General features: G+C 34.8%; 2 protein-coding genes and 1 long non-coding RNA gene across 5 annotated transcripts in view; 2 read left to right on the forward strand and 1 right to left on the reverse strand.

The window, feature by feature from the left end:
- hoxc3a (homeobox C3a) overlaps nucleotides 1-13492 on the forward strand; it is a 62667-nt gene that overhangs the window by 12212 nt on the left and 36963 nt on the right. The window contains exon 1 of one of the 2 annotated variants that reach the window (XM_073937971.1): nucleotides 9866-10266. The gene's annotated coding sequence lies outside the window, so the exon portion shown is untranslated. 2 annotated transcript variants of the gene reach the window in all.
- On the forward strand, nucleotides 1686-5243 carry hoxc8a (homeobox C8a). Its single transcript, NM_001005771.1, is given in 2 exon segments — nucleotides 1686-2374; nucleotides 3640-5243. Coding segments are annotated over 2 exon segments (753 nt in total). The 5' UTR covers nucleotides 1686-1938; the 3' UTR covers nucleotides 3957-5243.
- Nucleotides 11575-13492, reverse strand: part of si:dkey-81p22.11 — a 168305-nt gene continuing 166387 nt past the window's right edge. For both annotated transcript variants that reach the window (NR_125800.1, NR_125799.1), the window contains 1 exon segment: nucleotides 11575-11763. This is a non-coding gene — a long non-coding RNA (si:dkey-81p22.11).

The raw sequence follows: 13492 nt of genomic DNA on the forward strand, positions 1-13492 counted from the left end.
TTTTGTATTTCTTAATAGTTTTTTGTCAGTATCGAACACTCATACTGCGAAGCCTTTTTCACACTCCTCCCCGTGTCTTTTGTTTTGTCAAAATCCGTATATCACTGATGGGTTTAAAAAGCACATTGTTGGTTTTAATGCTTCCCTGTATAGCTGACATAATTTATTGAAGGCACTGGGAAATTGTAACAGAATTTAGCCTTCTCTCCTGCTATATCTTATTTGCAAATGTCGCCGGCTATATGCGTTCGGTAAATTTATTTAATTTAAGGCCTAGATGTATTTTTTATTTTTATTTTTTTGAAGGTACGTTTTTTGCGTAACTTTTTTGACGTAAGACACTGTCAAATAATTGACACTTTAAATTGGCGGTTTTTTATTATCAGAGCCTTTAATACACTGTTATGAATTTTAATTATTTTTCAATGTTTCATTATTACTATTATTAATGTTAAATTAAAATAGTAAATAATATTATAAAAGTTAAATACTAAATAATATTAACAATATGGGTATGATTATAATGCCTAATGAAATAGATTCGTTTGAAATTAAATTCCATCGTGTCCTTGATTTAGTATTTTATAAACTATTGATTTTATTTCCGTTACATAAAAATAAATACTCCATGGTAATAGTGGTCCTGTAACATAGACAATGACCCAAAATCTGCATCTTTATAGACTGTGAGATGTCAATAAATTTTCTTTGTGTGCCTTTCCCGTTTAACAGCGAAGTGTAAAAATTGTCAAGTAACGACACAAAACCACATGCTCATATTTTGGGACGGACTTTAAATGAGCAAACCCGAAATAAACAACAAGCCATTAATGTGTCTAGTAAAATAACGAGGCATCTATTGCGCAATTTTATTGTGTCAGTACGGCAGATTTACAACTTTTTAGTATGGTTTAGGAGGGCCAAGAGAGGCTTGCGTATCCAGCCTTTCTCTCTCTGTGTGTAAGCGGTTTAACGCAAATAATCAAAGTAGGTGTCACGATCACACTATTTTAATGTAGCAGTAATAATAATTATAATAATAATAACAACAACAAAAATAATAATATAAATAATAACAAATTGTAATTGTACTTTAAATCATTTTCATTCACATTACAATTCTAATTTGTGTTTTAATTTGCATGCGGTGTCAATCTTTAATCGTTTTTTCGTAGCCCAATGTTTATGAACTTGAGTAATGTAGTCATTGTGGGTTATGGCTCGATACGTAAACTTATAAACCTATCAGATTAAATGTAAAATGGTTGGACCTTATACGACTTTTGAAAGAAAATGATACCGAGTTAGACTATATCATAAATGAAATACCAGATAAATTGTTTTAGCGTGACCGCAGGACTGAAATGACCAGTATGGCCAGTAAGAAGCGGCCGTAACCTGCGGTTATGTTCTAAAGCGGCCATTAAAAAACTTCTATGCTCCATTCATTTTATGCGTGCAGCCGTTTTTATTCAATAAAAAGACTGACAACTGCGTTTCCCCTTCAAGGTAGACGCCTGTGGACGCTCTGGAAGATGAGGAGCCAAAGGGTGGGGTGTAGGGGACAAGGGGTGGGGGGGTGAGTCTCATTGTAGTGGGGGTGGCTGGTGGGAGGCAAAAAAAAAGTATGAGCTTGTGACTGAGCCGTCGGAGCTAGCCAGCTTTAACCTTAACACACATCCACCGTGCACGCCATGATTTGAGGCTGCAAAAGGAAAGGCTGGCGATAGGAAGAGAGAGAGAGAGAGACTAAGCGAAAGGAGCTGAAGTGGGAGCTGCCTCAGATTGTCCGAAGGGGCAGCATTTCTCCATCTAGTTCCGGTTGCTGTGTCTGCGTTGCATGCCATTTGGAACTGCAACAATAGGTTGCCACCATTAGGAGAGGAGAATACATATATTTTTTCCAAACAGACTGACTCTTTTTAATGCTAGATAAACATGAGCTCTTATTTTGTTAACCCTCTTTTTTCCAAGTACAAAGGCGGCGAAACATTAGAGCCAACTTACTACGACTGCAGGTTTCCACAGAGCGTTGCCCGAAGCCACACGCTTGTGTACGGACATGGAGCAGCTGCGCCGGGGTTTCAACACCCGTCGCATCACGTACAGGACTTTTTCCATCACGGAACCACAGGTATCTCCAACCCTGGGTATCAACAGAACCCCTGTGCATTGGCATGTCACGGAGACGCTACGAAATTTTATGGATATGAAGCCCTTCCGAGGCAACCGCTTTATGGTACCCAGCAAGAGGCCACCTTAGCGCAATACCCAGACTGTAAATCGTCCAATAGCACTAACCCTGGAGAAGGACAAGGCCACTTAAGTCAAAACTCCTCTCCGAGCCTCATGTTCCCTTGGATGCGGCCTCACGGTTAGCACTTATTATTTCACATTATGTTCAGTTACTGTGTGTGAGTTTGTCCGTGTGACTGCGTCAGTGTGTGAAGATTCTAATTATTGTGTAGCTTGGGCTGTTCATAAACAGAAATTAAAACAGGTGGGGTAGCCTATGCTTTTCAGGTCACGAAATTGTAATAAGTGTTACTGCAAAGTGTCGTATTTTAATAACTCAAAGGACCATCAAGGTTTATTTATGTAAAAACAAATGATGTGGTTTTGATTACTGGCTAGATTGTGTAGACAGAGCTATGTCGACATTAATCGAACCCAGATTATTCTAGTTAGAAACATCCACCTGTCTTAACAGTTTTGGGATAACTAAAAGTAGAAATGAGTGTAATGTGTGGTGGTAAACTGTAATGTTAATGTCATATAATTATTTTGATTCCAATTGACGCTGTGCCCTTTTCATTTAAAGGCGAATGGTGACATTCTAAAATATATATTCTTAAAAAATCTGAAGGTCAGTAGTTGGTCTAAATTAGTTTCAGCATATTTTAGCCAATTTAAACGTCTTCTGAAATAATAAAACTAATTAATGTCAAATATGTCGAGTCTTACTTGAAATATGTATCATTTTAATTTCCAAATGACTAATATTAATAATAATAATAAACATGAACAAGGACATACATTTATTTGGTTTAAGTGATGGATACTGTAAAAACCTGTGAGTGTGTGCGTGTGTTTGTCTGTCTGTCTGGCTGCCTGTCTGTGTATGTGTTTGTGTGCGCGCGCACACCAAGTTGTGTGTAATTCTGTGCGTTGCTGACCTGATTAAAGCTGTTGTCTATCTTAAACACAGAAACAATGCGTTAACTGGTATAATCAAATTGTATAACATTCATACTAATGAGAATTTCATCTAGAATGATATGTTCCCCCTATAACTTCCCAGAATTTAAATGTTTAAATGTCAATAGATAATTCTTAGCAATGATGATACTAAACCAAAACGCAGGTCTTACACATATACGCACAATTAATTCACTGTGTCAGAGATAGTCTTAAGTGCGATGTTGTGTGTGTGAGAGAGAAACTGAGTGTTTTTATGTTATATTTGAAAAAAATCAATTGTAAGCCATTCTAAATGTTTATTTATTTTTGTTTACAAATAGCATTACCAGCAACTTTTGTTTTCTTCACGGTTTTATTACTCTATATCAGAATGGAAATGGATAGCGAGTGAAACAATGAAGACATGTAATTGACAGATATTTTTGTTTCACTCCTAAGCTCCTGGGAGACGCAATGGAAGGCAGACATACAGCCGATACCAGACATTGGAGCTGGAGAAAGAGTTCCTCTTCAACCCATACCTCACACGCAAGCGCCGTATTGAAGTGTCCCACGCGCTAAGCTTAACTGAACGACAGGTGAAGATCTGGTTTCAGAATCGCCGAATGAAGTGGAAAAAAGAAAATAACAAAGACAAATTTCCGGGGCAGAGAGGAGAGGCTGAAGCAGAGGCCGAAGAAGAGGGCAATGAAGACGGTGAAGCGGAGGAAGGAGAAGACAAGGAAACGGAAGAGAAAGAGGAAAGCAAGGAGTGATTTTATGGTCTTTTTTATGGTTATATGGCAGATATTGAAGAGGTCTCACGAATGGGAAATGAAAGAGAAGACGCGCCAATTTTATTACAAACAGTTGGGTCAAAAAGTGAGAAAATCCCCCTCCATACAAATGTACATTGAAACCTGCCCAAAGAAAAAGGCTTCTTTTTTACCAACACACGAGGACTTTTACCTTTAGCGAAATGTGGATCTGTGCATTCGACAAATTACTCAAAAGACAGACCTACAGGAATACAATAACCCATCGTTTTATATAGGAAATGTTAGCAGCATGAAAAACATATTACGGAATTTGACATTCATTTCATACTTGATGAATATGTCTGGGGGTTAAATGGATAAGATGCAACCAACTGAAATAATTGCATCAGCTTATCACCTTTAAAACTATTGGTCTTGTACATAAAATCAAGCCACATCATGCTGTTACAACATACATTACGAATCAAATTGACAGAAAAATATATTATGTATTCGGTGTAACGTTATTTCTACAATCCGAATATGGCAAAGGTGTATTAGTGCCATATACAGAGCAAAGCGATGGCAAGTGTAGAAAATTCATTCTGTATTACACACATTATAGATTACTTAACTGTTCTTTGTTGTTCTTCTATGTGAGTGGGCGAGGATACAGTTTGTATTTTTTCGATATTTTATTGGACTCACAAGAGATTGCAATCGTTTGAAAATCTCGTTTGAAGCTACCTAATCATGGGAAATTTGCAATATACATTTCTACCTAGAGATTTCATAGACTCTTGTTTTTGTAGTGTATTAAACCTAAGTTATGTAATTTACCCTTTAAACACTTATGATTATCGAGCATTTTGTCGTCTTCGGAAGACACGAATAGCTTGAAGCCAATCTTAACTATTTTAAAAGATTGTATCACGGCACTACCTAAAACAAAGTTTTGCTAGAAAGAATGAATTAATTTATTCTACGTGCTGCTTTGTTAAAAATAATTATACATTTTCCCCCAACAACTTAAACTGCCTATAGAAAATGCACATTTATGTGTAGTTGAACAAACACGCTGATTACTACCCTACCTTACTTAAAGAAAGAGAGTCAATTTATCGTGCTGGTGTTATAGCGTAGATTTTGAATTGCACTGAGTATAATCTTCATGTACGTCTTGTTATATCTTGCTGTTATCAATATGCTCGTTTTACTTGTGTTCCTCGTGTGAATATAAACAAATTCGTGTGTCCACGCCATTGTTGTTGAAATCAACAAGAATAAACAAGATGGCTCATTCTATCACGTCTCTCTCTCTCTTTTTTGACAAGACACAAAAAAACCCTAACTTCTTTGTGTGTGTGTGTGTATTATTATATATATATATATATATATATATATATATATATATATATATATATATATATATATATATATATATATATATATATAAGTCGTTTAATTAAGTCTGTGCATTGTATAAAATGTGTAAATCCAACCAACAATTCAGCATTGTGATCTGCTTTTACAACTGTTGGAAATATACATATGTACGAATTTATCTTCTGCTTTATTGCTTTATAAACAATATCTCCATACCACCAAATACAATTGCTTTCGATGTCTGTAGCACGGTTTAATAACTCGCTGAATGAGAAATCGTGTGAAAGCAAAATTGCTTGATCCGCTACAGTCAAACTAAATGCCTAATTTGATTCAATTGGATCTAATTATGAATTAAATTAATCAATATCATGCGCTCATCATGCAACTGATGTCAGATCAAATGTTAATCAATCAATTGAAACAATCAAATGTTTACATAAATAGAAGTACATATACAGGTAATGGTATAAAGATGGCAAAGTGACTGGAACACTGAAGTAGTCAAACTTTTGTTTTCAAGAATATACATTTTGTTGATTTATATACCAAGCACTGGGAAATTAGTGGACAGGTCGCAGGTCTCGGCCTTACTGTGAAACACTGAGAAGATCTCATTGTTTAACACCTGTGCTGGCCTACCACTGATAACTGGTGAAGGTTGTTGACATCTTGTACATGTATTAATATACTTTCACAAATACTGCATTGTTGTTTTTATCTTTCATTCTTTTTATATGCATTATATTGATATGTAATTTGCTATATGCTTGTCTAGGAAACAAGCAAAATGGTCCAAAGGTGAACCTTATGTTCAGCGGCAAAAACATTGTTTTAGGTACCATTTCTAGACAACACAGCAAAAATAAGATTATGATTTAGTGGGTTTCTTAAAGTTTAAGCTTTAGTCAACGGCTTCTGGCTGACCTAGTATATTGTCAATGCCACTTTCTCATATTCAAGACGAGAAGATTCTTACAATATTTACATTGCATTAATGCAACAAAAGAATGAAAATGTAACGTGGGAGCGACTGGAAGGAATCCAATAGTAGCTACAGAGATGCCTTTAATGGATCATTTTTTTTTTACATTTACAATGACTTTAAATGTATAAAAAAAAAATAGTACTACGCTTTTAAAAATCTTGGCATGGTCTACCGTATGTGCGTGTTCAAAAGTGTTGTCTCTTTTACAACTTTTAATGGCAGGTCATAACAGTAGTCTAGTACCCAATAAAGCAGCCGCAATTAAGAGTCGATTACATCACAAAGACTAAGCTAATACAAACAGAATATTGATGTTATAGCAGAATATAATAACTTTCTTTAACACCTACGAGATTTCTAGATATTAAAAGTTTTTATTGTACAAAACCAGAGGCAAATATGGTATTACAGATGTGATATTTCCTGTTGTCTGTACTATCAAAACGAATATTAAATTATAATTAAAGCAGAAATCAATAAAAATTGTTAGTTTTAACAGATAAGAACCTAAGATGCAAGATGTATGAACATTTATACTAGCCTAAACGTTTCATAATTTTATATTATTATTATTTTAACAAAATGCAAAACTCTTTTAACTTAATTTTCAAGCGCATTTTTTGCAGTTACACTTACGTTAGTCTATATTCTATTGTCGATAATTTACGTAATTGTCATTTCACTATCCTTTTGTTGCTGTGGTGTTAGTTGAATCCCTGTTATAAAAAAGATATTTTCGGCGAGGGCATAGACCTTTTCAGGAAGTTCCTGTGGTAGTGACAATTGTGGTGGTCATTGTCCATCCGCCTTGCCTTTGTATTGCACTGCTGTTACATTCCAAATTAGGGCTTTACTATACCTGCAGTAAACTTTATTGGTGGTGTAAACCCGACAGTGTCGCATCCGGGCAGACGTTTTTGCCTTTTGATTTCTGTTCAGTACAGACAGGCTAGAACAAGACACAAGGCAAGCAACGTGGACGTGGGACAGCTTTAAGTTTATGTAAGCAAAAAGTGCATGTTTGTGTGAATGACTAACAATTAATTTACTTAGTAAAACTTTATTAAGAGTTGAAGTTGTAATGTTTGTACATATTTTTTGCATAGCTTATGAATGTGCTTTCAAAATGGAAAAATCATTGAAAATGGATAAATGCAGGGGAAACGGCGTTTGGCAATGTTTTGTGCTTTTAAGTAATTGCGCATGCATTTATTCAATATTATTATTATTACTATTGTCATTATCATTAATTGATTAAACTGAAATACTCAAAACTTGTGTTCATGGTATTATTACGATTATGGTAGTGATGTTAGAAGTATTTAAAGGAAAACTTAAATCGAAATGAATTGCAAACTTACACGAACTGTATAGTTTGTCAACTTTTAGATTGCTTTAGCTGGGAAATCGTTCCGTTAATATGTATTAATGTCACACAATAACCTTGGCGTCCCGTTATCTAACTTTGCTTACTTTCCCCCTTTTCTTTATTTTTGTTTAACTACAACAGTCTCAATACAACACTTTATAAATAAGTATTTTAAGAATCTTTGGTGCAAATATATTTTAATGCTGTCAACATGCAATTCTGACACAACTTAATTAACCAATTAGTAACATAATAACGAATTTCGTTTTAAAGAAAGCAAATGTCCAGGAGCTACGTTAATAAATAGCATTGAAAATAAGATAAAGACGCAAATCAGCGTGTTTTACTTATCTTTTCCATACTAAAACACTGACCTATACATTTCTGAACTTTAACAATTTCAGACATGTCAGATGCAGGAACGTCAGTTTTTTAGCCTGATTTTTGTTAATCATTTAAGCTTTAATTCTCCATTTATGTAGTCATGCAAAACTGAAACTATTATATATAGATTGATATGCATGACTATCTATCTATCTATCTATCTATCTATCTATCTATCTATCTATCTATCTAGTCATGCATATAAATCCACCTATAGACGTGTTTCACATTTGCATTAATATTATTTTATTTGTAGTCGATTCAGATATATTATTTTAACCTCATTTTTTAACAATGATCAAGCTTGTCTCCGTTTATGTGACACTTGCATTATTATTATATTTATATACAGAAGATCCAGTTATGTTTTTTAAACTTGACTCAGCTTATTAACAACGATGAATTCTGACAAAGAATATGCGAAATTGCATCATTATTATATTTATATACAGTAGATCCAGTTATGTTCCTAAACTTATCTCAGACTATTAACATTGATCAAGCCTGACACTGTATATGTGTCATTTGGATCTACACTACATTTAAATATATTTTAGCTATTTATGTTGCCTAAACCTTAAAATATTAGCACTGATCCGACCTGACACCGTATCTGTGATATGTACATCCATATTACCATATTTAATTATAGTTTATCTATTTATGTAACTTAAACCCTAAAATATTGACACTGAACTGACACCGTATCTATGATTTTTACATCCATATTTAAATATAGTTCATCTATTTATGTTACTTAAACCTCATGTGATATCTGACAGTACAAGAGCAGTCAAACTTTTCCTGTTGCGTTTAAAGGGCCAAAAGTAGCTCATCTTGCATATATAATTGAAAAGAAATGCAATACCAAAGTAGCTACTTTTACTTACAAAAGCGTCTACTTTTATTAACTCTATTTTTCCCCTTTTGCAAGTGCCTCTACAGCATATTATTTCAAATATAATTCATCATTCTTAACTAAGGTTTAACAGGTTAAACGCATGATCTTCGTCTTTATGAAATTTTTAAAAACGGATTTTATTTTACAAGTGCTATTAAAATTATCATGTGATCATTTTAAGTGAAATGAAAACTATTTGCGTTCCAGTGAGTCTGAGTTATGCTATAATGTGCTCCGAGCTGCTGCAGAAATAAACTCAACCAGCTTATGAAAACGATAAACACAAAAACAAAAAGGGTCAAACAGGGTAAATGTGAAAACGACCCAGTTGTTGAAAAAAGGTATTTGCTCCATTATAATTTTAAATTTCAATTCATATTTATAAATAGAGAATTATAATACATCTGTGGTTGTGGCTATTCAGAAATATGGATTGCTATTTCATATCCTGCACTTATTCTAATATAGTCTATGCTAATACAATTATAGGACTGCAAAAGTTAGCATAATTATAAAAGTTTATACACCATATCCGATTATTTGCATACTATTTCGCAATTTTCATTATATCCACTACCCAGTATCGCAAAATGTTAACGTCATTAAGCTTTTACAGCATTGGACTTATATGTTTGTTAACAATAAGTGACAATTTTAAAATTGTATCTTTAGTGTCACCAACTCAGCGAAACACACCAAAAAAAGAAGGAAAGGGGAAGAAGAAAATGGGAAATGCGATCTTTGAGAGAGGGTGAAACGTAACACATTCCTAGTTGTTTAGAGGGGGAATTTACAGCTAAGTAATAAAAGTTTACGACTGAATACACGCGGTCATTGGTTGCGTCAGACCACGTGGTGTTCACTCTATGAACATGAACTTTGTGCTGTTGTCTTCCCCTGGATCTCCCCATCTATCGACTTGCGAGCTCGCGGTGGTGTTGAAATGATCTTAGCACCAGACATTTTCCCCGTTTTCTGTTCGCCCACTAGTTTAGGCGGATTTTAAAACGCTTTAAAACTCCATCTTGTCTCGTCTGCTTTATCGCTAGTAATGACTGACTGTCCTCAGACGTCGCCGCCTCCCCAGTCTCATTTCTACCTATCTGGTCCCCTAGAGGGAAAACAATATTGATAGCTGGAGCTCGAGGGGTTAGAGTGTGTAAATATGGTTATTTGTCCTCGAAAGACTACATTTTTCCAGAGCACAGGAGAGTGGGATCTAGATCCTAGTGCCGTTGCCTAGTAAGATATGCTGCTATCCGCCACCGAACGTGCGTCACACAGACAACAGCGACCGCTGGTAAGTAATTGATTCTACGCTCCTTATTGGCTTCTTACAGATGTGAAGCTTCGCAACACGGTGATTTGACAGCATTTCATTTAAACGGGATGTTCAATTGTGGTATGCAACGTATAAACACGTACTTTTATTTTGGCATTTCCTTTAATATTATAGATTGAGAACGCACTGCCTCGTTGACAAATGGCTTATGTTGTTTCTTTCTTGTCCAATAGTGCATTATTGTGTGTGTGCAACAACGGCTATATTCTTCGTATATATTAAGTTGTCCAAACGGTTGTGTTTTGAGACTAATGAGCTTACTTTCAAATAGTTTAATGCGCGCTTTGCCAGATGATGTGTTTGATTGTGGTTATTTGATACGGGTATAATGGATACCGGAGCCTGCTGCATTCGTTGCCTTTGTTTACTGTAAATGCCTTTATAATGCAGCTTTGCAATTTGGAGAATACTGGCGAATGTAATGCCTTTTACAGAAATAAATATATTTATCCAGGCCAATTTGTGAGTATGGCTTTCACTCATGGGGTTATGAGTTGCTGTGTTATTATATATTCTTTCTACATGGCATGTTATTCATTATGTTATTTTTTACACTGAAAGTTGTGATTTTTTAGAGTGAAATGTTGTTGGTTTTTGATTAAGCCAAAATGTTCATTGACTTATTAACTTGTATCCACGCTTATGGAGGCTATTCTGGTTGTGTCCGTCTTGTAATGACCAAGGAGTGTTAAAAACGTTTACACAATGATTTACTCTTGCTCATCTAATCGCATACCTTTATTGTAAATGACTTGTGTTACATAGCAAATTATTCATTAACCTCTATTAACGTTTATTATTATCTGAATCAGGATCAACAATATTCTCTCTATCTCTCTCTCTCTCGCACACGTGTTCAATCATCCAACACTGTCATTCCACTAGGACTAAATCAAACAACACTGCCACCTTGTGCCTGCTCCATATGCAAGGCATTATAAAGAGCCTAAAGTCAGGAAGAACTACCCACATAAAATTCAGATCTTAATTTTCATGTGGGAACGTGTCTAGCATTTCCTGGTGTTGATTTGTACGTAAAAAGCTCATTTGATATAAATGACATCATAAATTGATGTTTAAAATGGTGCTTTAATGGCTTATTGCCATTATGGTAAAGTTTAAAATGAATATAGACCTACTAATTAGCAAAATTATTCAATAATACATTCATTTTGCTATGTATGGTGGCTTTTACCAATTAATATCAATGATCGATTGTTAAAAAAAATAGTCATTTTAAAACACAAATACAGAAACAGTTCATCAGGCTTTTTAAAATTCCATTTATTGTCATATGTTACGACATTTAAACAATACAGAAAAACAGATTTTTATGTAATGTTATGTGATATGTTATTATGAAGTAGCATGTTAATAATTTCCGCTGGTCCTCCGCTGATCAAAAACTAGAGCTGCGACCTTCAGTCATGGGCCTCTGGAAATCCACAAGTGAGGCTGGAATAGGGGAAAAATGTCAAAAATAAATCCAGTTGTTATGAACATGCAGCTTCCGGTGCTAAATGCAAACACTTCGTAACAACTACATTGTTAAAAATAAGTTTCACTTGTACCTTCCAAATAAACACCATCTATTGCCGAAGTACTTTTCATTTTAAATAACCCGTTCAAATGATATAGATACACAGAGATAGCTTTGTATGCATAAATCTGGTCTGTTTTTATTTTTAAAATGGTATTATATTAAGATAGAATGCTTGAGTGTGGGCTCGCATATGGTTCGTCGATGTGTATGTGTGCATTTGTGTGTAAGTGAGAGACCGAAAGCGAGTAAAGGGCGGGGTTGTTCTACTGCGAGTCTCCTCTTTGCCTCAGGATAATGACTGTCTTTTGTTTGCCATTAAAAATTGAGTCTTTTTAACTAATCCTCATGCCTGTAAGTATATAAGGTGTATAAGATTTACTCATTTGTTTATTACAGCCATTCTTAACGCTAATAGCAAAGTTCTAAACAGGTTTGTAAAAATTGACACATTTATTGCCATCTGACTATCATTTGTGTAAACTCTGAGCCAGTCTCGTGTCTGCCACCGCTATTGAATTTGAATCATAGAAGGTATAATTCAGAGTTGCCACGAAAATGAAAACAAATTCCAGGCGAACTTTCAATTCCAAACATTTCCTTACAAGAACCGCAGGGCAATGCGAGTTCGCTCAACTTCAAAACATCTTATTCATGGAGGTCATTATGCGGCCACATAATTTCACAGAATTATCTTGTGCTAGTTAAAAACTATAATGCCCCTTCGGTTCGTGTGTTGTTATAAGTGCTTAGCTGCACATGAGAGCTCTGTTACAGCTGTCACGTTACTATTACAGATTTTGTTTTTGCATAGATACATCGACATAGATGACAGGGTAGGAAAGTTGGGCTTGGAAATAAGAAAGCTAGAAAGACTCATCGCTGGAATTTGCAATTGTGAACATCCGTTAGAAGAAAATAGGCCAATGATAACATTCATTTAACTCTCGAGAATGTGCAGACTAGGCCATTACCGAGCACAGTTAGGATGTGCATTGCTTGCTTTTTTCCAGATCATCGTATCACGTAAATTACGCATTGGAAGTTAAGTACGATTTTGGCGCACGTTAGTGCGCAGTTTCGTCGAGTGTAAAGAGAATACAGGCCAAACGGGATGTCTATTTATTGCCTCTTCAAACGCTAAAACACAACCGTGCGATTTGTCTTAAGGGCTGCAATAAAACACTTAAAGCTCTTTCTCTCCAGTCACATCAACATACCAACTGCAGACTGAGTGTGGTGTGTTTTACTCGCTACTTCATTCACAATACTCATGTTGTAAAATAGATCACCATATTAAAAATCTCTCCATCAATGGTTTTCAGTTCAAAGTAGTTAGAACAAAAAAAAAAAAAAATATATATATATATATATATATATATATATACAGAGAGAGAGAGGAGAGAGAGAGAGAGTGTGTGTATGTATGTATGTATATAGACAAAACATACATTTAGTTTCTGATCTAAAATCCGCCAAACTACACGTGAACTTATGAAATTATTTATTAAATGATTTTGATAATGCATCTTTTATTAGCGCTTTCGTTTTTTCTAAATAGTTTAGCTTATCCAAAGACATATCTTGGTAACAACTTTTTACATTTAACTAAATTACAATTATTGCTTTATTTAAAAAAAAAAA

This window comes from Danio rerio, chromosome 23, assembly GCF_049306965.1.
Source record: "Danio rerio strain Tuebingen ecotype United States chromosome 23, GRCz12tu, whole genome shotgun sequence".
Taxonomy (NCBI): domain Eukaryota; kingdom Metazoa; phylum Chordata; class Actinopteri; order Cypriniformes; family Danionidae; genus Danio; species Danio rerio.